We start from the raw sequence: 24,821 nt of genomic DNA on the forward strand, positions 1-24,821 counted from the left end.
ACACGGTGAAGTGCCCGTCATGTTATCTGATGAGGGAGGTTAGCAGTTTTGTGCCGTGATGTGTATAATTAATTGAATCGGTCCATGACGGATTTCTATATCTTGCCCATCACCAAGTCTCTTCTAAATACATCTGATTCAGTGTATCAAACATGTTATAATCGCTCGGGAGGCAGTCAGGCGTGAAAGCAAAACCATGACCACTCGCAAACAACTCCGCAGCACTTGGCAAATTCTGAAGCACATCCATATTCACCCCTTCAAACGCAGGTACAAAAGGTTGACCGGCCATACCTTCGGCGTAGATTGGTACCTGATTTTCAGGATAAAGCGCGAGAGGGTCATCAGTCACAAGGCCTCTCGCATCAAAGAACGCATCGAATGCTTGCATGGGAATTATCCCAGATTCCAATGCTTGATTCGAGTCCATAGGTTGACATGCAACCGGGCATGGGGGAGGTCTGTAGTCGTACGGCGGAGAGGGGATATGCTGTCCAAAGCGATCACAGTAAACCTTCTCCAGATTCCTACCAATGCGTTTCGCGATATTCCACGAAGTAGAAAGCTCCCGAAGAACCTGGAAACATAGCCCAGCAGCTGCATGGGGCGATAGAGTTCGGGCACCTTCTTCTTGGGGGCTGGGTTTGCCGTAGTTCTCTGGCGAGCAACATCTCTCGATAATAATCAGTGCTGCGGACAATGTGCAGTATGTCGCGGTTACAGGGCTGAGTTTGAAACTGCCAAATGTGTGCCTGTATTTTTGTGCGATGGAGATCATTGATCGGACTGAGGCGGAGCAGGCGGTCAATGCCTTTTGGGACGCGGGGTTCTCTGGTATTTTTTCTTGTTGTTCGGGGGACTTGTTTTGTTCTTCGTTCTTTGGTGGTTGGTTTCCGCTGAGGAAGGGGCCACAGAGTAGAATAAATGCTGTGTGATAGACCATGTAGAGGGTGTACGTATGAGCGAATCGTGATGGTCCAGATGGTCGTTCGATTTTCAGTTCCGATGGTAGGTCGTAATACCACGTTTTGAGCTCGAGGACGCAGGAGTCGAAAAATGCCGATCGGTGATGGGCGTGGAATAACGGCTTGGGAGACCAACTAGGCAAACGAGTCAGATAAAACCTTGTCCTGGAATGGCAGGGCCATGGGGTGACCTACAGAGATAGAAGGATCTTCTCCAAAATTCGACAAAGATCAATCATTGCCTGATGTAACTGGACAACATTCTTTTGTGAGGCACCTCGTAGATTCCCATCGGCAGACGGGAGGTGCACGTCAGATACGCATTGGAGGAAGGGCTTTTTCACTGCGCCTTGAGAGTCCTATAGTACAAATGAGCATCACGCAAACACTTTAAACTGTCTTGTACTCACCAGCAACGTGCAAACCCGCCCAGTATAACTAGCTGACAGCTTGTCATGACAGTACAAAGCCCAGTATATCTGTCTTCGCAGCTCAATTTCAATGGCTGGAAGGGCGACAGCTCCCGCAAGAACCGCTGGGTCCATGTTGAAGCCCATATCGAGAGCGAGGCGATTAGCCATTCCTTGGTGAAGCCAACCCGCAGCGTCTGACCCCATAGCCTACGTTCATTGCTTTTTAGCTCCTCGGACATTTTCGATGAGACTTATTCGATCCAACTTACAATGTAGACTGAGCCCATGATAGCTAAAGACTGGATGGTCGTAATCTTCGGCCATCGCAGATCATGTTGGACCAGTCTTTCGGCTCTTTCGATAAACTTCCTGCCAGCTGTATTTGAATCATTTGGATCAGATCGTACTTCGACACGGTCACAATATCTTGAGCCCGAAGCGAGAACGCAGGTCAGCAGCAAAGGGCTGCAATATCGACCGGCACAGACGAGACTTTCTCTAAATAGCTTCTCATTCACCACCTGAAACCATGGCTGCTCCCATTCGAAGTAGAGATCAATCAAGTGGGCTTGGAGTTCTTCTGACACTCCGTTGTCGTCTGGGATGTCTTTCTCTGTGTTGAGGTAGGGCTCTGGTTCTGGCACTGGCATCGCTGGGGACTCTGAAAGTGAGGTGTAATATCCCGTGCAATGAGCATCAATTTGGCTTGCTTCCTCGCTAGGTGAATCTGCTTACAATCAGTATATCGTCGCCACGCTTATCAGAGTCAACTTACCATTCCCCGGTGAGCGAAATAGCAAACGACCACTAGACGGACCGAAGTATCTGACTTCACCATCTTGATCGAAGTTCAAAGACTCATCCAAGGTCAATGCACCGTCAAATGTCAAACATAACTCGTCGACATTTGACGCAGCTGTACCGCCCGAATCGGGTGGTTGCCCAGGCGAATCGCTTTTAGCTGAAAATTGGGCAATCGAAGCATCCGCATCGATACCATGAGCATGTAGAACACGCTCGAGAAGCTGAATCCGATTTCTCAGCATCACCACATAGGACTTGGGCGCTGGTTGTCTGCCATCTTCAGCTGTGGAATACTGGCAGCGCACCCCGCGGTCCAGACAGCGAGAACAAGTCGGGCGAACACCATCACACTGTGAAGCGGTCAGGTTAGACGGATATCAAAAAAGGGAGATGTATAGAGTAAATCGGGTTTGATCTTACCTTGGCTCTGCGGCGACGACATTCTTCACAGGCTCGTGAGGTATACTTTCTCCCAGGCCGCGTGCGCCTGGCGACAGGGTCATCCACTGGCGCTTCGGGGGCCATTTCATTAGAGTCCAATTAAATTGGCCAACTCTCAGGCTTTTTTGCGAGATGAAAGCATCCATCCAGGGCTAGAACTTCAATGGCTGAAACTGTGAGAATGGATGGAAGCTGGTATTACAAAGCAAGATGCCGTGGTTGACACCTGATAAAGATGGCGACCAATTGAATCAGTCCAGTTTTTCACACCTGAGGCAATAGTTTCTGCCTTGTGGCCTGAGGTATTTCATTCGCGTTAACTATGTACTATTACCTGAATTCTGGGTATTTTGTTCTATTCAAGATAGCTTTGCAAATCTCTTTACAAGATATCAAGCTTTGGAAATACTAACACAACCAACCCGTCATACCTATGCACCGGCCGAAATATATCATGGCTCCATGGGCAGGGCATTGCCCGACCAAGCATCCTTTTCCTTTAAGCTGTCCTACCAGTATCGACATGTGTACACAACTGGAAGAAGATCCTAGTACACTCTGAGGTCCCGGCCTTCATGCGTGATCACCTGCTCAACTCAATAGGCAAAGTCTTGGCCTTCAATTGTCCATTTTTACCTACCCCCTTGATGCGATTGGGGAATGCGTCTGGTGGATGATTGTGTGCCTCTCCTGACAAGGGCCCGAGGACCATTATGTTGGGTTTTCTACGGGAAGGAACTTATCCTATCAGACTGTAGTTAAGCAAAGAAAGTAAGTACGGGAGACGCTGTGATTGATAATTGGCTATCTCCAGCTTATCAGATGCGTTTCTCGGAGCCATGTTGCCATATTTGACAGTTGCACCGACATGTTGATTTACCCGCAGCCTGGGCATCACCATGTCAAGGTTGACTCTAACGTCCCTCGTACACGGAATATACTGTTGGCCCGCCGTTAACACCAATCATCAAGCAAAACAAACTACAATACTACTCACCCTCCCACCCCAACATTGGCGTTATTCACAGCCAGTACGTAATCGAACTTCAAGCACACTTGGCCCGTACTGCTACTCACCCGCTAATGCATTCCATATTCCCACGAAAAGGCATCAGCACCAACCGTCTCCCCGCTGATCACAAGCGGAGCCATGCAAGACGGCCGGGGACAAGTGTATCTGATTGGGCACCTGTCGAAGGTGCATGGGGGGTGCGTGGAGAAGCAAGAAGAGAAGCATAAAGTTTACTCGGGGAGTATCATCGTAAAGTCCCAAGTTGGTCACTGAGGGTACAGCCAGTCATAATGAAGGAAAGAGGAACACCAACTCGGAGCTATCTCTTTGATTCACGCTCGGAGGAGGAGCACGTTGGACCAGGGCCAGGATGGCGTGGCGGGTATTAGGTGAGGATGAGCTCATCTTGGTAACGGATATGGATCTGGATGAGAATGCTGGTTGAATGGAGAGAGATCACTGGTTCTTTTGGCCATATTGATTATTGTAAAGTGAAAAGAGTTTTGGAGTATTTCCCAAAATTCAAGAATGAAACCATCAGGTGATCGATACCCCGCAAACCGGGGATCGGAGGCGATGAAGAAAACGGTGGAGACGGGGATCGACCACGGTCCACTGAAACTCTGAACATTCTTGAATTTCGGATGCTGATACAATATGTGCTCATCATGAAATTAGAGGAGAGGAGGAATGCCGAAGATCCTTTCCCGCATTGTATGTCCCTCCATTTCTGAGCTGAGCCGTTCTGACCGGCCAGCGCCGGTCGGTCTCTCTTAGTACAGTACATACATACTGTCTCCCAATCCCAAACGAATCTGAATCACGACGAACCAGTAAGCAACCGTAGGGTCAAACAACTTCTCGTGCTTGTCGTGCCGCTATCCGGCCAAGTGTAACGGAGCAGTCGGATCTACAACCGCCCCAGTGCCGTGTTTCTCTCTTGACAGTCGGTCTTGTTTTCCTTGCCTTTCCCCTCCCAACCTAACTCTAGGACCACCAGATGATCCCGAGCCGAAGCGGAGACAAGGCATAGTTTGATGCATTGATGCAGTCACTCTGCACGGTCCACCGATCCCAAGCCCCAGGAAAAATGCACCTCGTGCCTCGAGAGGGAAGCCAGTCTCGTGTGGGGTGGGGGACGCACTGGGGGAGGTCAGGAAAACGCCAGGAGTCGGCGGTGGCGTCCAGTGGGTTTCGGAGCGGTGATGGTTCTAATGGGATCTTGGAGGAGGGATACCTTTTCCCTTGGTGGTGCTGGGCCTGCTGGTACTTTTCTTTTTCATGCTAGTGCGAGTTCAATGCCGGAGTGACATCCCAATGGGCTGCACGGCATGAAGGGTGAGGACTATCTATTTTGGACTTGGACTTGGGGTTTGGGTGTCCCAAATCCAAAGCCATCACCAAGCAGGTGGCGGGTAGCTCGGGAAGTGGGAGAGAGGTACGGGATTACTTACTTCCGTGTGTTTATACCAGTAGTAAGTAGGTCAAGTCAGGTTCCTTTTTTTGACTTGACAAGCCAATATTAGATCATAGTTGATTCCTTTTTTATTATTTGCATGTCCTCTTTCATCAGTCTACATACCTCATCCTCGCTGGCTGGCACAGGGGGTACAATACAGGGATTGCATAGGTCGGATTGGTTCCGAGTCCAAAGTACACAGTCCTACATCAGAAAGCACCGAATACTGAATCCCTCGTGTCCTATGCGACTTATCACTTGATGAATCTCAACTCTGCACCATCTGAAATCGAACAAAAGTACCGGGCTTACCCCAGCAGACTCCCAATCGTCGGATCCAGACTCGAAGCCATCGAGGACTAGTTCCTGACAAAGCACATCCGCCATCTGCAGGCGGAGGTCATGTACAGAGGATCAGATTGGATCAATCAACGTCATGAGCAAGGGCGGTTGTCCGCGCAGAGTTCATGATAGGGTTTCCCCCCTCTCTCTCCTTCCCTTAGCTTTTCTCGTAATACTGTAATACCTTGGAGGAATGTTCACGAATGTCAATATCTACTGCTGTTTTTGGGGCCATTAGTGGAGTCAACAGCGTTTGCATTTCATAGTCTTAACACACATACTAAATCGGGCCCACAATCGATAAAAGCCCAATAGGTAGGAGAGCCAACACGATTGCGACCGATAATAAATGACCACGACATCGTATGAGGTAGCTCTAGTCTCTAGTTTCTCAGATAGTATACAAGAGTAGCCCAACTGGATGCAGCGGAATGGAAAAAAGGTGGATTATTAATTCCTAGGGTGGTGCAGGACCCAGAAACGAGACACGCCTGTTGGCTGTTGGGCGACCCCCCGTCAAGTGCCTCAAGTTGTGCCTCCGCCGCCCAATCACCGCCCGCCCTCCTTCACGTCCACCACCGCTTCTCCTGCCCCCTCCTCTCTCCCCCAAAGACTTGTCCTCGTGGAGTCCATCTCCTCTACTTTTTTTTATGATCTGTTGATCTCCAGGCCTACACTCTTCCTTCATTATCCCCCCCTTGATTTTGCCTGATACCCTCCCATCTTGAGGCCTTTGGGTCAACCTCCACTGGGGTTGACGTCGATGATTCTGCGCGTCGCCTGTCGCGCCCATTCCCCGCATAGAGAGATCGGCTTCCGTTAACCTCCGTCCTCACAACAACTCGCGTTTCAATATCGCCCTGCATCCTGCTAACCACGCTGGATTGGCGAGCTGTGAGCGTTCTGCAGTGGAATCAATCGATTGGCGATTCTTTCTGCTCGTGCGCCATGGCCTGTTGAAGCCACGGATGAATTCATAGCCTCGTCTCTCCCAAGAGCCACCCGCTCTGCCCACCAGCAGACGGTTCTGCTTGGCTCATTTCGACAACCACGACAAAACTAGCCCTACTCGACTATTTCGAACCATTCTTTCGTGATATCCCGTCGCACGCCATTATTCGAAACCCTTTCGCTTCCTGGCGGCCCTGTACACCCTGTTGACCCTTGCAAGTCAGCATGGCGGACAATGGCTCTCCAACCCCCCAATTCCTCGCGCCGCCGGCCGTTACGGCCTTGCGGCAGGAGGCTCGGAACATCAACCCGGTCATGACACGGACGTTAAGTGAAGACATGCGCGAGGAGCGGGAAGACTTGAAAGAAGCTGCCGAACAGACCTTGAACATCATCGTGGATCTTGACCTGGAGGGCCGTATCAAGTGGGTGAGCCCGTCATGGCGACAAGTCGTTGGCTCCCCTCCCGAATCGGTCGAGGGCCGTATGATCTCGGAGATTCTGGTTGGCAATAAAAATGTCTTTCGCGACGCGATCGAGGTGATGAAGGAGGATGATTCGCGTAGTCGATTCATTCGCTTCTCCGTGCAGATGGGGCCGGATTCGGTTCTCAGATACGCGCCAGAACCGCGTCCGATCGAGTCGGAGAATGATACGAAGCGGGAAGGAAAGAGCCCCGAGGAGAAGACTACGGAGACGGAGCCTTCGCAGGTCGAAGGCGAGGATAACCATGATGTACTGACCATGGAGGGTCAAGGTATCATGGTGTACGACCGGACAGATGATGAGGCCGGACATGTAAGAGCTTTCTCGCAAGATGCTCCCAATGTTGAATTATATGCATAGCTAACAACTATACTTCGCCCAACAGTCCATGTGGATGCTCCGACCGCTCACCGAACCCCGCGAAGTGACCATCGATCTGCCACCTCAGCTTGTAGAGTCACTTGGTGTTGGCGCAGAAGTCCTGGCAAACTACCTGACCGAACTCGCAGAGGCCGCAGCCAACGAACCGGATCCCTCAAAACACCCTGCCCCGACGCCGGTTCTATGTCGTATTTGCGAACGCCAAATCACCCCGTGGTGGTTTGAAAAACACTCTGATCTTTGCCTGCAGGAACATCGGGCGGAAATGGATGTTCAAATTGCGCAGGAGAACCTCAACGAACACCGTCACGCGATCGTGAGAGTGCTGGATGCGTTGGAGGCTCGACAAGGAAGGCCGTTGATCGGCACCGATGGCAACATCCAACCCCTCATCCAACCAGAGTATAAAGGCCTGCCCATCGGCCCATCGCCTGTCAGCTCGACACCATCATCAGCACCACCCTCTGGCTTGAGCTCGGCACCTGGGACACCACCCCGCTCTCGCGACCATTCAGCCTCTGGCATTATCACTCCAGGACGCCCCCGGGCGTTCACTGTTCGACGACCGCTGGCTCGCATTGTCGAGCTGGTTCTCGATCTCTGTGATACCGCGCTGGAGATCAGTATGCCTGTGATCAAGGAGTCACAGCGCCCGGAGAATGGGGAGGAATTCAGAACCTTGTCACCGCAATCTGAATCGCGAATCTCTCAGGTGCTTCAGTGGTCGTCTCCTAGTTCTAACACTCTGGAACAGGAACAGGGTCTAGCTGCCCTGGCTGGCGACACAGAAGAGATTGCAAAGGCCAAAGTGGACGCTGTTGTTCGTCATCGCAAGATTGTTGAATACGCAGAGCGCATTCGCATCGAATATACCGTTCTGGTGGAAGAGTGTATTACAGCTGCCTTGAGTAAGGCAGAGAGGATAGCTGCCGGTCAACTAAGTGATTCCACTTGCTCTTCTGACGAGGAGATGTCACAGGACGCCGCTTTTGCCAGTGATGCAGATGTCAGCACCGCCGGGGAGAGAGACGAGTTGATGTTCGTCCCGAGTCAAGAACCGCTGGCATCTCACTCTCACCCGTTCCCCGCAGCTCCCACTCCGCGCAAACCTGCGACATCGGCTCTTACGATGTCTATGCGCAATTCTCCCGATCGCGCACTTCTTGCGCAAGGCGAGAACCGATCATCGTCTGTCGCGGTATCTACTGGGTCTAATAGCCCCTTGGAATGCCCGACTCCCCGGTCTCACAAGAGTGCAGCTGGCCTGTTGGGCACTTCACAGCCCACACGACGGGGTCTTTCGCTGGCCGATATCGACGCGGGTGATAGTAGCGATAGCAGCATGCCCTCAACGTCCGCTTTCGCTAGCGCCATGCGAACAGATTCGCCTTCCTCGGAGAGGAGCTTTGACCGTAAGCGTAGAAGCCTGGTGCTTCCGGGCCTGTCGAGTTCGCCCCGTCGACAGCCCTCTCCTGCTCGGGTTTCGGGCCCTCATTCCCCACTGCGAATGCCAAAGCCTCGACTGTCTCATGGCGCAGACAGCCTTCCTTCACCCATTGTGTCTCCCTCTACATATGCTAGCGAGCTGGCGCATCACCATCGCCATCATCGCCGTCAGTCCTCAGCAACATCTTCAGAAGTTCTAAAACTGCCGCCATCACCACGTCTGCCGTCCGTTAGCCAGCAGCCTCGGCCTGCGCCGCCGTCCATCAAGGACTTCGAGATTATCAAGCCCATCAGCAAAGGTGCTTTCGGTAGTGTCTATCTGTCCAAGAAGAAGTCCACGGGCGAATACTTCGCCATCAAGGTGCTGAAGAAAGCAGATATGATTGCCAAGAATCAGGTTACCAATGTGAAGGCGGAACGAGCGATCATGATGTGGCAGGGCGAGAGCGACTTTGTCGCCAAGCTCTACTGGACCTTCTCGAGCAAGGAATATCTCTATCTGGTTATGGAGTATTTGAATGGAGGTGATTGTGCTTCCCTGGTCAAAATTCTGGGCGGTCTTCCCGAAGATTGGGCCAAAAAGTACATCGCAGAGGTGGTGCTTGGAGTCGAGCACCTGCACAACCGTGGGATTGTTCATCGCGATCTCAAACCGGATAACCTTCTGATTGACCAGACGGGACACTTAAAACTAACTGACTTTGGTCTTTCCCGTATGGGTCTAGTTGGTCGTCAGAAGCGTGTGCTGAAGAGTCCGAATGAGCCCGCTCCCGATCTCCTCAAGCAGGGTCCGTTCCCTCGGGCCATTTCCATAGCGTCTTCTCGGTCGGCATCGTTCGACTTCCAAGCCGCTTCCTCACCTGGTTCTACACCATTGATTACTCCAGACACTGCGGCAAATGTTCAGCCATCCTACTTCAGTCTCAATCAGAGCGGTCTCAGTCGACAGAGCTCTCGCCGCGCGTCGGGCTATCGCAGTGACAGCGCTGGTAGTGACAGCTTGAACGGCATGTTCAGAACATTCTCGCTCAATGATCCTGGAAGTGAACTCGCCACCGCATCACCCAATGTGCTCTCCACGAGTCTGGCGGAGGAGGAAGAGCAGAGTGACGCAGGCGAGTCTCCTCACCTTTATCCCCTGCAGCCAACGTTCAGCAATCCCTTGATGCACAGCACGCCGCCGCCGCAGAGTATGCTTCCGCCTGTAATGGCACTGTTCGATCCCGAGGACCATGACCGTCGCTTTGTCGGAACCCCCGACTATTTGGCCCCCGAGACAATCAATGGCATTGGACAAGATGAGATTAGTGATTGGTGGTCCTTGGGTTGCATCATGTTCGAATTTATTTTCGGCTACCCTCCCTTCAATGCCCCGACTCCCGACGAAGTGTTCGAGAACATCCTACAAAGGAACATCAACTGGCCTGATGACCCCGAGGAGTATACCACTCCCGAAGCGTTGGACCTGATGAACAAGCTCCTGGCATTGGATCCGCGTGAGCGCATTGGTGCTAATGTGGACGAGAAGTTCCCGAATGGTGGTGCCGAGATCCGTCATCATCCCTGGTTCGCTGATATCAATTGGGATACTTTGTTAGAGGACAAAGCACAGTTTGTGCCCAACCTTGAGAACCCCGAGGACACAGAGTACTTTGATACTCGTGGTGCGACCTTGCAAGCTTTTGCAGAAGAGATGGAAGACGAGCCGTCGCCCCAGGGTCAATCGACTTCTGGATCCTATCCCGATCGGCCCCACGATGCCCTGTTCAAGGTGCGCTCTCAGGTCAACTCGATGAAGCGCCCGTTGATGCCGCTGCACATCCCACCTCATGTTCGCGATGCCCGGGATTCGCGGAGCCGGAGACTGAGTGAGCCAGCATTGGCCGACGACTTTGGCAGTTTCAACTTCAAAAATCTTCCCATGCTCGAGAAAGCGAACAAGGATGTCATTCAGAAGATGCGTCAAGAGGCCATGCAAGCACAGCATCGTCAATCTACTTCGTCTTCGGCTGCTCAGACACCGATGACGGCCTCGCAGCCTTCTTTGGAAAGTAGCCCACTGCCAATGTCGCTGCAACGGACTCTGTCCCAGACGAAGGGGAACAACCGGCCCTCGTCACCTTCCGGTCTCAGCCAGGCCAATTCATCGCCAAGCCGACCTTCCCAGCCCTCGTCTCCATTGCTGGTTCAGTTTAGCACTGGCACCAACCACGAGAGACGCAAGACTTCTGGGTCTTCTTCCACTGCTTCACACCAGTCTAGCGGCAATTTCCAGCCCTCATCCGCGGACCAAAACCGGGTGCCGAATCTTCGTCTTGGCTCGGTCGCATCGTCTCCCGTCAAGGCCAATCGAATCCCTGCACACTCTCCGGATAAGCATCCATCGAGCCAACGGCATGGGAGTGCTCCCGCCAGTCGAGCACGCTCACAGACCATCGGATCGCAAGATGGAGGTGAATTCCCTGGACTGATCAAGGAGCCTTTTGTTCCGTCCCACCACAAGCGTCGCAGTCAGCTTTTCGACATTTCACCCTCGTCGTCTGACAATGAGGACCCACGCACCAAAGCCTTGCTCAAAGTCCAGCGCCGCCGCCAAAGCTCTCGGCGTCTTTCGCAATTTAATATTCAGGATGGCCCGTTCTTCCGCCCCCTGGATATTCTCATTTGTGAAGACCACCCCGTGTCACGTCTTGTAATGGAACGTCTGTTCGAAAGACTCCGTTGCAGAACCATCACAGTCACGAATGGCGCCGAAGCCATGCGATATGCTTTGAGTGAAGTGCAATTTGACATTATCATGACGGAGTTCAAGCTTCCTCAAGTCAATGGTGCTGATTTCGCACGGATGGTGCGTGAGACTCGCAGTGCCAACAGACACACTCCCATCGTTGCGGTGACTGGCTACTTGAAGGACCTTCCCGAGACTCATTACTTCGATGCGCTCATTGTGAAGCCTCCCACGCTGTCCAAGCTGACCGAAGCTCTCTGCAAGTGGTGCATGTGGAAGCCACCACCAAAGGATTACAACCCGTCCTCTCAACCGCTTGCCGTGTCAATGCCAACTGGTCGGCAAAACCCACTGTCGAATGATGATAGCCCCAGCTCGGCTTCGTCCGGGTTCGTGCCACACCCGCCCAGCTCGTACAGAGGCTCCAGCCGCGATGACTCGGTGAGTAGCAGCGTGTTCGGTGACATGGAGTCTATCAAACCAGATGAGGTACCTGTGATCATCAGCCGGAATCACGATGACTGGGACCAAGGTCATGGGGGACTTGGTATCTCCGAGGATGCACATCCTGGTAGTCCTGATCCCAAAGCTGTCCCGGTCCCGCATCTGCTCCATGCGGCCTCTGCACCTGCCGCCATGGATGCCAGTGGTGCGTTGACGCCGCGGAAACAACGCTCCAGTGAAGCAATCCGCGCCAAACGGGAGTCCTTGGAGAAAAAGCGCTACGAATGTGCTGAGTCTGGCGACGACGAGGATGAAGAGCTAGGCCATTCGCAATCCCGTCGCAGCCCACCGGCTCGCAGCCGTCGTCCTGGTTCCAAGCTTGGTATCGAAATGATGCGCACCAATAGTCGTGGCAGTGTCGTCAGTGGCAGTGAAGAGCTTCTCAAGAAGGAGCGAGAGGCAATGCGCAAGGCTGGCGAATCCGACACCGATGAAGGGCTTTTGGGGTCCCCCGCTAGCACGAGTCTTGAAGAACGTTTTGAAGGCATGAGCATTCCTGAGGAATCTGAATATGATGAACCCCTGAGCCCTCGAGACTCGCCTCCCGAGCATCAGTTATCACCTTCTCGCCGGCGACCTTCTCTTGCGCATCACGATACCTCGATCTACTCCGGGCCAACTTCTCATCCGAGTGATTCCAAATCCAGCTTGGAAGGGTTGAAGCAAGGCCAAACCACGCCACCCGGCGATCTTTCCAGGGGTGCGAATGCCGGTCTTGGTGTTACTCCCATCACCCCGGAGGTGAAGATCTCTGACAACGCGTCGAATGCAGAGGGTGGCTCGGGCGGAGACACCGATACCAGTCCTACGCCGGACGCCGAGGCCACGCCCCGTCCTTTACACCCATCCCCAAATCTGGACGCTGAGCAGACTCCTCGCGCACCGGACCGCTACCGATCAAGCTTGCCCACCTTCAAACGGTAGCTGGCATTGCTCTACCGGATTTACGACCTTACTTTCTACCCACTCAGCTTGCATCTCTCAGTCTCCCACCTTTTACTTTCCATGTAAACTCTTTTTTTCATTTATTCCCCCGTTATGTCCAGTGGACCTGGCGTATCAAAGCAAATCGCACTTATCATGTCTCTTATGTCAATGTTGTTATCTCATCTGCTTGTTGGAGCAAGGTGTTCCGGATCAATGTCTATTGTCTTTCCTTTCATTTACTTTGATTTCCTTTCTATCATGTTGATCTCGCACATGCGACGGGCCGCGGGTAGAATCAAGGGCTCTCGTGTACAAGATCCAGCGGTAAGACCCTATCCTCGGGTCTGGCCTGTTTACTCTGCCCTGCCCTAGCTGTGCTTGCTTGAAATTGCAGATCAATTTTGACAACACTGCATTCTTGTCTGTTTATGCATATGATTGTCCTTTTTCTACCTTTTGCGAGTTGAAAAGTAGGAGCTGCGGTTTTGCTGACTGGGCATGGCATGGCCGGCGCATTGCAATGTTTTGATGATTATATACTAGGTCTGGTAGTAGAAGATTGCATGGCACGGTTCTGCAGGTTGTTCAGGCAAAATTGAATTTCCTTCTACTACTTTTACACTATCCTCCAGATCATATTCACAGACGAGCCTTGACTTGTAGTACTTCACAGAACACATCTCTCAATTTCGAGACCGCTTCCTCACTAATTTGATGATGAAGCACAATCCGCTTCCCATCAAGCTTGATACCATGCCTTCTCCCAGCTTCATTCCACACCCTCGCATCAATACCAGCACCTTCCAAATCAACCCATATCTGATTCGTCTCCACACCACGCAGTAACCTCCCTCCACGTTCAATCCACATCTCCCCAACCCGCCTAGCAACGTCATGAACCCGGCGCAACGTATCCCGACTCCCCCAAACCCCCGACCCAAACTGCTCATCCACAGCAACCCTCGCAGCAGCAACCAAAGGCCCACACTGCCTCATCGCACCCCCAATACTCTTCCGCACCCTCCTCAACTGCGCAATCACCTTCTCACTCCCAAGAACCATCGCACCCATCGGCGCGCCGAGGTTCTTACTAAAGTCCAAACAAACCAAATCACACAACGTACAATAATCTTTCAAACTCCCCGCGCCAGCTGCAACAGCTTCCCAGAGCCTCGCGCCGTCGAGATGTACTTTTATTCCGTGTTGCCGAGCCCACTCGCTAATCCGCTTCATCTCATCCAGCGGCACGATACTCCCACCAGCGGTATTCTCAATACTAATCACCTGCGTCGGACATTTGTGTACATCCTCCGATATAACAGCTTTTTTCATAATATCTTCAAGCCGCATAAACCTCCCATTTGAAGGACGAACATGTTGCACAGCAGCACCACTCATACTAACACTTCCCCCCTCGAAATGAATAATATGCGCGCGGGTATCTGCGAGGATAGCATACGGTGGTTGAGCTAGTAATGTTCGGAGGGCTAGTTGGTTCGCCATTGTCCCGCTTATCACGAATGCGCCGTCTTCGTGGCCGCATAGAGTTGCTATGTGCGATTCGAAGGAGAGTGTTGTGGGGTCTTCGCGGAAGACGTCGTCGTGGAGGGTGGAGGTTGTTATTGCGGTTAGCATGGCGGTTGAGGGGGTTGTTATTACGTCGCCTGGTTTTGTTAGAGTTACTGTCCACAGGGAGATTTACGGAGTGGTAGGGACGTACTGCGGAAGTCGATTGAGGAGTTGTGCGTTTTGCCCCATTGTATGTTTTGTTTAGGGGTGGAGGTTAGGTTGTCTAGGCTCGTCTCGGAGGTCATTTTGAGTCTCGTGTGCTTGTGTGGATAAAAAAGATGTATAGTAGGAGTTCCTAGTCAATTATAGATACGGATGTTCATGACCTAACAGAGATATTCTGTATGGTGATTAAATAAAATCAACTGCTAGCAAACTTGAGGCGCCCCAATCAGATTACAAGGTTTGTGCGTCTTGCTTCTCAGCCTCAGTCAGATTCCTAAACAGGAGTCCCAGTGCGAGCACATGTACCCACTACAAGCAGATGTAAGGGGGAGTCAGAGAGCGCGCACCTTGGCCATGAATCATTCGCAAAACAGGGAACATAAGCTTACTTTCCTACACTAGAGAGCCAGATTACAAATCTACAACAAGATGACATACATCCATTCTATATAATGTCCGCACATAACATCGTCAGCTGGAACTGGAACGTTCCTCAAGATCTACAATCAGACGCAGGCACACCGTCCCTGCAGCCACTATCACCAAAATGCTAATGGCGTTTGTAACATACTCCGCATCAGTCCGGATCCCAGGTCCAACAAACGCTGTTATAGGATAAGGTATAATCTTGGTAGTCTCAATAGTGCTGACAGAGCTGAAGAAAGCTGAAGAAGAATGCTCAAGGGGAGAGCTGATTGGTGCGTTTTGGGATCACCATTGGGGGCCTAAAGTCTGCGGGTGAGTAAATACTACCCATCTCAAATTTTCAATCTAGGCCCCTTCTTCAATGGGTAGACTGAGACCAGTGCGGGGGAGAGGGATGCATACCATTTTCCTGATTTATCAGTCACTGCTACGAGTCATAATAGTATTTCGTTACTCCGCTGCTTTATCTTACATTTAATTAGTCCTTTTGTTTTTGTTTTCTTTTTTGTTCCATTTGCACCAGCGCATTACCGTATTGCCTTTGAAGATGGGGTCGAAAAATCCTTCAATCTCTGTTGAGAGCTCGCGGACGGGGGAGGACAAAATCAAAATTCAGGTCTCTGAGGAGAAGACTCTCACCTCAGAACAACTTTCACTATATGGACTTGAGCTTTCCGTGACTGGTCATGTACAATGGGGAAAAGATTGCAAAGATCACCCTCGCAATTGGTCTCTGTGGAGGAAGATTTATGACACAAGTGTAGTGATGTTCCTAGAATTCTACACGTGAGTCTCATCTCTTTTCCATCCAAGGAATCACATGGCTGAGTATTCTGAATTGAAGAACGGCTATAAGCACGACAGGGGTGAGGATGCCCAATTGACCAGAGTTAATCAAGGATCACAGCTAACTTCTATAACAGCCCTCAGCGGCGGAGCTCACATACGGTAAATATGGATCAAAAATACTTAACCTCGTTGCTTTCAGTCTCATGTAAGTATTTTGGTTATCATTTGATTGAATCTATGCTCATCCATTTCCAGGTACCAAACTGGCCAGGCAATTGGAGGCCTGGTGATACCACCGTGCTCCGAGCTCTTTGGAAGACGCATGCCGTATATCATTTCTTGTTCCGTCTTCAGCCTATCCTGCCTTCTTGTTGGACTAGTCCCTCATATCAGTGCAGTCTTCATAGGCCGATTTCTATCAGGGCTCGCATCTGCCGTTCCCTCGGTCGTCATATCAGGAACGGTGGAGGATATATTCGATTCTGAACGTCGTGTTTGGATCGTTCTTCTCTGGAACGCGGCTGCGACGGCAGGCCTTGCCTTCGGGCCTGTATATGCATCTTGCATATCTGGGGTAGTGAGCTGGTAAGCATCACAACAAAGCGGACTATGTTTGTACCTCACACTAAAACTCAAAAGGCGATGGATATTCCATACCGCGGCTATTGTTACTGCAATCACCACAATTCTTATCCTCGGCATGCGTGAGAGTCGACCAAGCCAATTACTTCGTAAGAAGATCAATAGGCTAGAATCTGAATACCCGGGTGTGCAACTCAAGTTTCACTCTGCGGATCCATTCCCCGATCTCGAATCTTTCATCTACACTGTTGTCATTCGACCGAGTAGAATGATGGTTACGGAACCAATTCTCATCATCGTCTCAATCCTAAGTGGAATATCGTGGGGAATTATATATCTCTTCTCAGAGTCCATAACCAGAGCCTACATTACCCTTGGCCTCTCTCGAACCAGTGCCACGTTTCCACTCCTGGCCCTGGTGATCGGTATCATTATCGGCGTGTTCCCACATATATGGGACGTACGCAAGATACGAGACAAGAAGCGACAACATATGCAAATTCAACCAGAGGACACGATTATGGGGTTTGCCTTTGGCACACCAGCACTTGCTGTAGGATTATGGTGGTTCTACGGTACGACACCACCGGTTCTCTGGGATGGCCATTGGGCAATTCCAACAGGCGGTTTAGTCTTGGTCGGTCTGGGGGTAAACGAGATCGCATACACGTTGAGCGGATATCTAACCGATACCTACACGGTCTATTCAGCATCTGCCTTTGCAGGTCTGGCTTTTGTGCGCGCACTGGTTTCGGGGGCTATGCCATTGATTGGATATGTCCTCTTCGATGGCAAACAGAGCATGGTGCCTGGGTTTGTGATTGCAGGTATTGCAACTGCTTTTTGTGTGGTGCCGTTTCTGTTCTTCCGGTATGGTAGGAGGTTGAGGGAGAGGAGTGAGTTTGCCAAGTATAGTCTTGAGGTTCATATGCGAACTCAATTGGGGGAGGCTTGAGCACAGAATAAGGATGATTTGACTGTACTCAGCAAATGTTGGCCAGACACCTCCAGTCGAGAAGGTTGAGTTTGTGGTATCAAACGATCTAACCTTTCAAGAAAACTAAATAATAATGTTGCATTTGAGCTCCCAACTGTATCGCTTGATATTGAGCGAATTTGTTGTTATTTTTAGGGGTCTAATAAGGTTATGGTTTGGCAGAGGCTCCATGGCCTAGACGGTCTATGCTGAACCCACTGTCCACCATCAAAGAAAGGTCTGCCAAGGTATAAAATGATCTATGTAAATGTACTCTACACTCGTACCTCCCGACTCTAAATATATGCACCCCATATTTAATTGCAAATTACGAGGATGTTTAATCATAGAAAGAGACTTAGAGATCATCCCGTCCAGACCAAGTCTGTAGTGAACGAGCCCTCGGCTCGGATAGAGCGTTCTTGGCACTTGGCGCTGTCAACGAATGTCTCACGACGATCCGACCGACGATCCTGCTTTATTAAAGGGCTAAACAGACCGGCCAAAATGGAGACGGGACGAGTCCAGAGTCCAGAGCACACGTATGGCGCAGCTTGCATGCATTGACCGGGACCGGTCTGGACACGATGGCTCTATCAGAGGTCTGCATTTTCGCGCACTGATTCATGATACCCGTGCGATCGGCGGGATTGGTTGGAAATTGGGTCTGGTCTGTAGGGGGATCGGGTTGTCTATTGTTGGCAATGCCGGGGTGTTGTTTAACGTGAGAATAACTCATGTTTAAGCGAACTCACATGGGATATGTAGCATTAGTATCGCTTTTTGCCAGTTAGCACAATGATTGTATTTGCATCTTGAATCATGCTCAGATTTGAGTTTTGTGAACGCAATTACAGGCAATGTCATGGATCTTCATGAGCATCCAACTGTCCCGTTGACCCACTCTGACCGAGAGTCGAGGCTCATCATGGGTGATATCACGACCCAAACTTCCAAACTTAGCCCCCGACGATGCCGCCAGTCAAGATCATTATCATTCCACGCAGTCCTTTGACGCGTGTTGAACCACTTTGACCCCTCCATACAGTCGCGTTGCACTGTTCAGGGCCTCGGGGGTATCCAAGGACCAATGCAGGGGTTGACGCACGGTGGCGACAGCGGCGTAGGCGTAGCGGAGAAAAAATCTGAACGTCTGCGAATCTGAACGGGCTGGGACTTTTGGGAGCTCAGTCTCCCGGGCTCTCGGGGCTATCATAGGCCAGGATAAGTCTTGGATCTGGCTAGACTTTACGCCATTTGCGCCACCCGGTGGAGCGGAATGGAGCCGAGGGCTTAACGGTGGTGGGTTGGTGGTGTAGGATGGCGTCGGCCATTGGTGGGCCTGTGGAGCAGGAAGATGAAAGATGAATTTCTTTAGTGCTGACAGGGTCAAGGAAGCACAAAAGAAGAACGGAATCATTGGATAGAGTGGATAATTATGTATCTTTTTCGACATTGTTTCTTGGTTTTTTCATGTGCTTGGTGACAGGGGCATGCATTATTGCCTGAGCACGAACACTGAAGCATGAATTATGAACTGAAGTATAATGAATTGATTGAGTTTATACAGGCTGAAATAAAAGAATTTGAGCTATGACGCTGCATGTACAACGTGGCAGAAGTAAGGGATTCTATAAACTCAACACGGCATATCCATGTTTGTCGATGATAATAAGTAATTACAGCCACAACTCTACAACCGTCAACATCTTCATTGAAAATCATGATCAATGTACCAAAAATAAATTAGCTATTCATAATTCAAGATCGGTCGCATCTCGACCCTGGATATTCTTTAAGATGTACTCCGTAAGTGTTCCGAAGTCCAGCCAAGTCGCCCTCAAGGACCCACTGTGGCCCACTTCGTTTTACTCGTTGCTCAATCCCGATCCCAGCAGGAGACCAGGACTGTTACTTGACTTCCTGATTCCCTGCGTTGCTGGACGATCTTCGCTTTTCATTCTCTGCCGTCTTTCCTCTTGATCTTTTCCTTTCTCCGCTACTCCGCTCATTGACAGTCTCTACCGAGCTTCTCGCTCTACATTCGTTACTCTTCCCCGCGACTTAATCATATCTAACCTTTCGCTCTCTTCCCCTCTTGTACTTGCTTTTGTCGCCTTCTAATCCTCTATATCTGATCCCTTATCGCCCGGCACATCCTTAATTCCTCCAGCTTCATCACTCTGCTGGTAGAGTTGGCCGAGGCTCCGACTGAACCCCACATTCTTTCGATCGGCCTGGTGCCATCGGCATCATGTCCTCTCCCTCAGACGAGCGCAAGACCTTCCATCTGCAGGAAAAGCGAGATGGCAAACGATCCGATTCCGACGAGGTGACGCCCACCTCCGATGATGGCACATTTGTCCACGATAGCAACGCCGAAGACCGTCGCGACCGGTTAAAAGTCGATACTACCTACAACGAGGATCATCCGCCTCTCATGAGCACGCCTTCGGCGCGTCGCGAACAATCTACTCGCCTGGAAGATGACCTTATGCTACTGCAGGCCGAGCGCGTGGCTTCGCGTTCGACCCAGGGTGAGCATGCCGAAGGTGACCGGAACTCGATGAGTCGGTCGCGCTCGCGCCGCAGCGAGGCTGTTGACGAGTTTGATGAGGCGACGAACCCGCTTCACGAAAAGGCGGCCGTCTACAAACCCCCCGAGAGCCCCAATACCAAGCTCTCGGCCTTCGTGAAGAAAGTCCATCAGTCCAGCTTTATCATTCGTTACCTAACGTACATTTTGCCTGTTGTGTTGCTGCTCTTGATTCCTTTGCTGGTAGGAGCTCTGAAGTTCACGGAGACGAGTGTTGGTGGCGTGGAACTCATGTGGTTTTCGATTTGGCTTGAAATCGTGTGGCTAACTCTATGGGCTGGCCGAGTAAGTAGTAGAACCAGGATTCTATGGAAAAAACCTGTCTCTTTCCCCCTCTGTATCAAGCAGAATAGCTAACCTTATCCTTGCTTTAAGATTGTTGGGAAATGTATTCCTCCAGTAGTCAGCGTTCTGGCCAGCATCTTCACCAACAATGCGAAGAAATGGCGCGACATGGCCTACCAGCTCGAAATCCATGCTGCTCTCTTCTTCTGGTGGTTGGGTGTGGAGATCTCCTTCCTTCCAACCATGAAGAACCACCACGTCGATGGCGATAAGGGTACCCGGAGCTGGGAGAATACCGTGAATAAGATCATTATCGTGGTCTTTGTCTGGACCATCCTCAACCTGATTGAGAAGATTATCATCCAGCTCATCGCCATCAGCTTCCATCTGCGTACCTATGCTGATCGCATCGAGATCAACAAGTTCCAAATCGGCAGCTTGGTGAAGCTATACGCATGGTCACGTGATCGCATCGAGGAGTCCGATGAAGCTTTCGAAGAGAAGCAAAATGACGAGACTCCAACTGGCGTTAAAACCCCCTTGAAGTATGCCGGAATTGCACACAGGGCTGCCAAGGGTGTTCTGAACAAGGCTGGTAACAAGGTGTCCGATATGGCTGGAGTCGTTGCGGCCGATTTCACTGGCCGCAAGGTTCACGCCAGCTCTGACCCCTACCAGGTCATTCGCACACTTTTGCGAACTACTTCAGGCTGCCAGGTGCTGGCTCGTCGTTTGTATCGCACTTTTGTTCGTGATGGATTCGATACCGTCTTCTCGGGTGATCTCAAGGAGGCCTTCGACAACAGCGAGGAGGCCGAGGCCGCCTTCTCCATGTTTGACCGTGACATGAACGGTGATATCTCAATGGAAGAGCTTGAGTCCGTCTGTGTGGACATTGGCCGTGAGAGAAAGTCGATCACTGCCTCTTTGAAGGATCTCGACTCCGTCGTCTCCAAGCTCGACGATATCTTCATGTTCTTCGTCCTTGTCATCGTCATCATCGTCTTCTTGTCCTTGATTTCGACCTCTGCTGCTGGTGTTCTTACTTCTGCTGGATCGAGTATCCTTGCTCTCTCTTGGTTGTTCTCCGCTACTGCTCAGGAATTCCTCCAGTCCGTCATCTTCGTCTTTGTCAAGCACCCCTTCGACGTCGGCGACCGTGTCACTATCTACGGAAACGCCGGTGATGCTGGTCTTGGGGACGATTATTTCGTTAAAGAAATAACCTTATTATATACGGAATTCAAGAAGATGCAAGGTCATGTTGTTCAGGCCCCGAATAGCTACTTGAATGGCCTCTTCATTCTCAACCAGCGGCGCTCCGGGGCCCTTGCCGAGGCCATCCCCATTATTATCAAGTACGGAACCACCATTGATCAGATTGATGGTCTTCGCCAGCGTCTATTGGAGTTCGTACGCAGCGAAAAGCGCGATTTCCAGAGCAATATCTTGACCGAGTTGCGTGCCGTTACCGAAAACTTCTCCCTGACCCTCAACGTCGTCTTTTTCTACAAGTCCAACTGGCAGAATGAAGGACTGCGTCTACAGCGCCGTAACAAGTTTATCTGCATGCTCATGATTGCTCTTCAAGAGATTGGCATCGAGGGCCCACGCATGAACCTCCAGGGTGCCAATATCGACATCCCGTTCCATGTCAACTATGCTCAGCCCATGATGGCCCCCACCCCCAAGAAGGACGACGACGTTCAAGAGATCGAGGAAGTTCCCATCGGACGCGGGTCTGGTTCAATGGCCGAAAACACTGGTACCAGCAGCGCAGTGCGTCAGCATTCTATTCTGCGCAAGGGTATGAACACCGCCGCTGCCAGGGCTCGTGGCCAGTCAACCTCACGCAAGCATGTCGACTTCTCTCTTGGCATGTCCAACATGTCATCTAACGACATCATGGGCGATGTCTTCGAGGATCGCAGCGTCCGGGTTGATGATATAGTCCGGACGTCCAATCGGGAGGCCCAGGAGCGCCGTATTCAAGAGGCCGTGGAGGAGGAACAAGAAGAGCGTCGCAGCCACGCTTCGTCACGAATGTCTTCGCGCCATCGCCGCCCTTCAAACCTGAGTGCACCCTCACAAGCTCGCCCTTCGACTGATGCTCCTAGCTTCACGAGTGGCACTTCGTCAACTCGGAATCGCTTCTTCCGCCATCGCAGCAGCATGAGCCGCGACCGGGACGATCTGATGGAGCAAGGCCGTGTCGATTCTCCTCCCCCGCCGCTGTGGTGCAAGCTACACAAGAGCAGCAGCAGCAACATGACCACCGGTATTAAAAAATAGGATCTAGTTGTTGCATCACGGTCGAATTTTCTTGAACATATCTTTAGCTACAAACTTTCCTTAGATACATCATAAGACTCCCACATGATGGGCTCATGGGCGTCTTTAATTTCGAGCCTTCGGGCCTGGGTTGGCTCTTTGCATTTTGTCACATATTCCCCATATTGGCAGTTTACTTTCATTTTCTTTCCAAACTATTATTGCAGTTTATTTCTCTTAACTCGAGTGTTCCAATTGTCCACTCCTCCATATATCACACTGTGTTCCTTGAATACACAGCTTTGTACAATTCATTCCAAAGAATTGGGCTTAGAGTCCACCTTCAAGCCACAAGCGGCAGCCCAATAGCCCAAGCCAATCCCCACGCGACCCATGAATTTCCTTCCAGCGAAAGCGAACTAGCCGCCCCTGAACTCGTCGATGCCGCCGCCCCAGCAGAAGAAGATGAAGCAAGCGAAGATGAAGATGCCTGCGATGTCATCGACGGCGACGAGGATGAGTGTGCCTCAGTCTTTGATGTAGACTTGGTTTCGCCGTTGCTCGATGTCATATCGCCCGTCGCGGTGCCAGTCGTCTTCGCTTCACCTGTGCTGGTCACCTCTGTGGTAGCAGAAATACCGGTCGTCTTGATCGGGCCGCCCGGGTTATCAGAGGTGATATTTGGCAGCGGGTTGCCTGTCAATCGGGCCGTGTCTAGGACGCATGTACCTGCTTGGCAGGAATAGCCGACTTGACAACTACCGCAGGAGGAATCGGCGTTGATGCTGGCGGAGACTAACTGGCTGCCCAGCATGAGAATGGCGATTGTCCATGGAGCGTGCATGTTTGTGGTTCGTAGTGGTTGCGAAAGTAGTTGAGTTCAGATTCAAATGGTGATGATCCAAGAAGAAACAAGAAACAGGGCAGCGAGGCTAATTAATATACACGAACTGCAGACTCCAACCCCTAAATCCCTTGATCTGAACAGCAGTAAGTTTAGGCAATGTCCGCGGCCATCTATACGACCCTGAAGATCTACAGACCAGTCGTGCCACGGGGCAGCGGTGGATCGCCGTCTATCTCCCCGCATTTGTTCCCTGGTTGTTTCAATTGAGTGGGTGGAACCAATGATGTCGGGGAATACTGAATATTCAAGTCCAGGCTACGTCGTGATCGGCCCCTGGGTGACCGGTCTTCCGATGCGAATCCGGTTATTGCTAAGCATTCACAAGCATTTTCTAGTGGGGTTTGGAGAGCAAGCTTGGCGATGTGGGCGCTTTCTTTCCCGTTTGCTAGGGTGGTTTGGGTATTGGGCAGATGACAGGGAAGTTTTTGACTGGTTTTTCTTATTTTGAAGGTCCGCTGGATTAAAGATCACATCGATTGGACCATGCATATCAGTACCTAGTTAGTCGAGTTACTTTTTATCCTTACTGTCAGCTTCGTCGTGATTGAGCTGCAGCTATCTCACGCTGTAGCCTGTGCTGATTCTGGTTGACTCGACCAGCCTAGCAGATTATCAGTAGCCCGTTAACTGTAGGAGATTAGTCAAAGAGGGACGAGTCGAGAGGGTCATTGATTCAGGGTACATATTGTTCTATTGTAGGAATGGTCGCTAATTCAATTTCCGCAACGAGGATTAGAAACATACTCGAGCACATAATGAACTAAGGAATGGGGCTGGAGCTTTAATCTCTCAAGACTAGAAATGATTCCTCTCTCCCAGGCCTTTTCTTCTCGTGCGATCGTATGTGAATAAGATGTTCTTCTTTGGTCCCTTTCAGAGATAGCCATGTTCTCATTCACGCCTTCTCTCCCGCTCGGTTCTCCTCGCTTACTTGTCCTTGACACGCAATCATCCGGCTGATCGGTACTTGAAGCCTACTACAAGAGCCCTGCACAGACTCTCTAATTTAGGCGTCAACGATCTCTATCCTTGTTTTTCACAACCGAGATGCATCATCATGCGCGAGAGAGCTATGAATCATATTTATGAGCCTCATGATCAGGCAACTAAATAAACATCCGTCGATAAGTCGAAAATATGGAATGACGCTATCCCAGCAACGCATCTCCATTGGCCCGTTTTGACCACGCTTGTAGCAACGGTCCCCGCCACAGGGTTACTTCTGTATAGCACCAATCGGCGCGCTGCCCCATAGTCAGATAAGCCACCCCGCTCCATTAAGCTAATCCCACGAGGGATGCCCAGCCCGGGGAACCGACGGAGCTGAGATGCCCGCTTTGGTGCCAGCCTTGCGATGAAAATGTCTTTTTGAGGCTGCTTTGAGACCCAGATTCTT

The 24,821-nt window shown here is 51.0% G+C and overlaps 7 protein-coding genes across 7 annotated transcripts; 3 read left to right on the forward strand and 4 right to left on the reverse strand.

The window, feature by feature from the left end:
- Positions 1 to 109: 109 nt before the first annotated feature.
- N7473_012464 (uncharacterized protein) lies at positions 110 to 2,707 on the reverse strand (the record flags this gene model as incomplete). Its single annotated transcript, XM_057158403.1, has 6 exons — positions 110 to 1,100; positions 1,161 to 1,324; positions 1,376 to 1,585; positions 1,648 to 2,105; positions 2,154 to 2,532; positions 2,603 to 2,707. 6 exons carry the CDS (start codon positions 2,705 to 2,707, stop codon positions 110 to 112), a joined length of 2,307 nt encoding a protein of 768 aa, XP_057002357.1.
- Positions 2,708 to 6,612: 3,905 nt separating this feature from the next.
- On the forward strand, positions 6,613 to 12,856 carry N7473_012465 (protein kinase RIM15; the record flags this gene model as incomplete). The annotated part of the gene is made up of 2 exons (XM_057158404.1): positions 6,613 to 7,185; positions 7,259 to 12,856. The coding sequence occupies 2 exons, from the start codon at positions 6,613 to 6,615 to the stop codon at positions 12,854 to 12,856; spliced, it is 6,171 nt and encodes a 2,056-aa protein (XP_057002358.1).
- A 642-nt stretch (positions 12,857 to 13,498) lies between these two features.
- Positions 13,499 to 14,673, reverse strand: N7473_012466 (uncharacterized protein; the record flags this gene model as incomplete). Its single annotated transcript, XM_057158405.1, has 2 exons — positions 13,499 to 14,523; positions 14,580 to 14,673. 2 exons carry the CDS (start codon positions 14,671 to 14,673, stop codon positions 13,499 to 13,501), a joined length of 1,119 nt encoding a protein of 372 aa, XP_057002359.1.
- Positions 14,674 to 15,785: 1,112 nt separating this feature from the next.
- N7473_012467 (uncharacterized protein) lies at positions 15,786 to 17,345 on the forward strand (the record flags this gene model as incomplete). Its single annotated transcript, XM_057158406.1, has 5 exons — positions 15,786 to 15,805; positions 15,864 to 15,885; positions 15,943 to 16,013; positions 16,064 to 16,393; positions 16,448 to 17,345. The coding sequence occupies 5 exons, from the start codon at positions 15,786 to 15,788 to the stop codon at positions 17,343 to 17,345; spliced, it is 1,341 nt and encodes a 446-aa protein (XP_057002360.1).
- A 386-nt stretch (positions 17,346 to 17,731) lies between these two features.
- N7473_012468 (uncharacterized protein) lies at positions 17,732 to 18,293 on the reverse strand (the record flags this gene model as incomplete). Its single annotated transcript, XM_057158407.1, has 2 exons — positions 17,732 to 17,959; positions 18,255 to 18,293. 2 exons carry the CDS (start codon positions 18,291 to 18,293, stop codon positions 17,732 to 17,734), a joined length of 267 nt encoding a protein of 88 aa, XP_057002361.1.
- Positions 18,294 to 19,328: 1,035 nt separating this feature from the next.
- N7473_012469 (Mechanosensitive ion channel family) lies at positions 19,329 to 22,539 on the forward strand (the record flags this gene model as incomplete). Its single annotated transcript, XM_057158408.1, has 2 exons — positions 19,329 to 20,247; positions 20,338 to 22,539. Exons 1-2 carry the CDS (start codon positions 19,621 to 19,623, stop codon positions 22,537 to 22,539), a joined length of 2,829 nt encoding a protein of 942 aa, XP_057002362.1. The 5' UTR covers positions 19,329 to 19,620.
- A 322-nt stretch (positions 22,540 to 22,861) lies between these two features.
- N7473_012470 (uncharacterized protein) lies at positions 22,862 to 23,362 on the reverse strand (the record flags this gene model as incomplete). The annotated part of the gene is made up of 1 exon (XM_057158409.1): positions 22,862 to 23,362. One exon carries the CDS (start codon positions 23,360 to 23,362, stop codon positions 22,862 to 22,864), a length of 501 nt encoding a protein of 166 aa, XP_057002363.1.
- Between the last annotated feature and the right edge of the window lie 1,459 nt (positions 23,363 to 24,821).

The sequence above is a fragment of the Penicillium subrubescens genome (genome assembly GCF_028828155.1).
Source record: "Penicillium subrubescens strain IBT 31985 chromosome Unknown utg000011l_segment0_segment0, whole genome shotgun sequence".
In the NCBI taxonomy this organism is placed as follows: domain Eukaryota; kingdom Fungi; phylum Ascomycota; class Eurotiomycetes; order Eurotiales; family Aspergillaceae; genus Penicillium; species Penicillium subrubescens.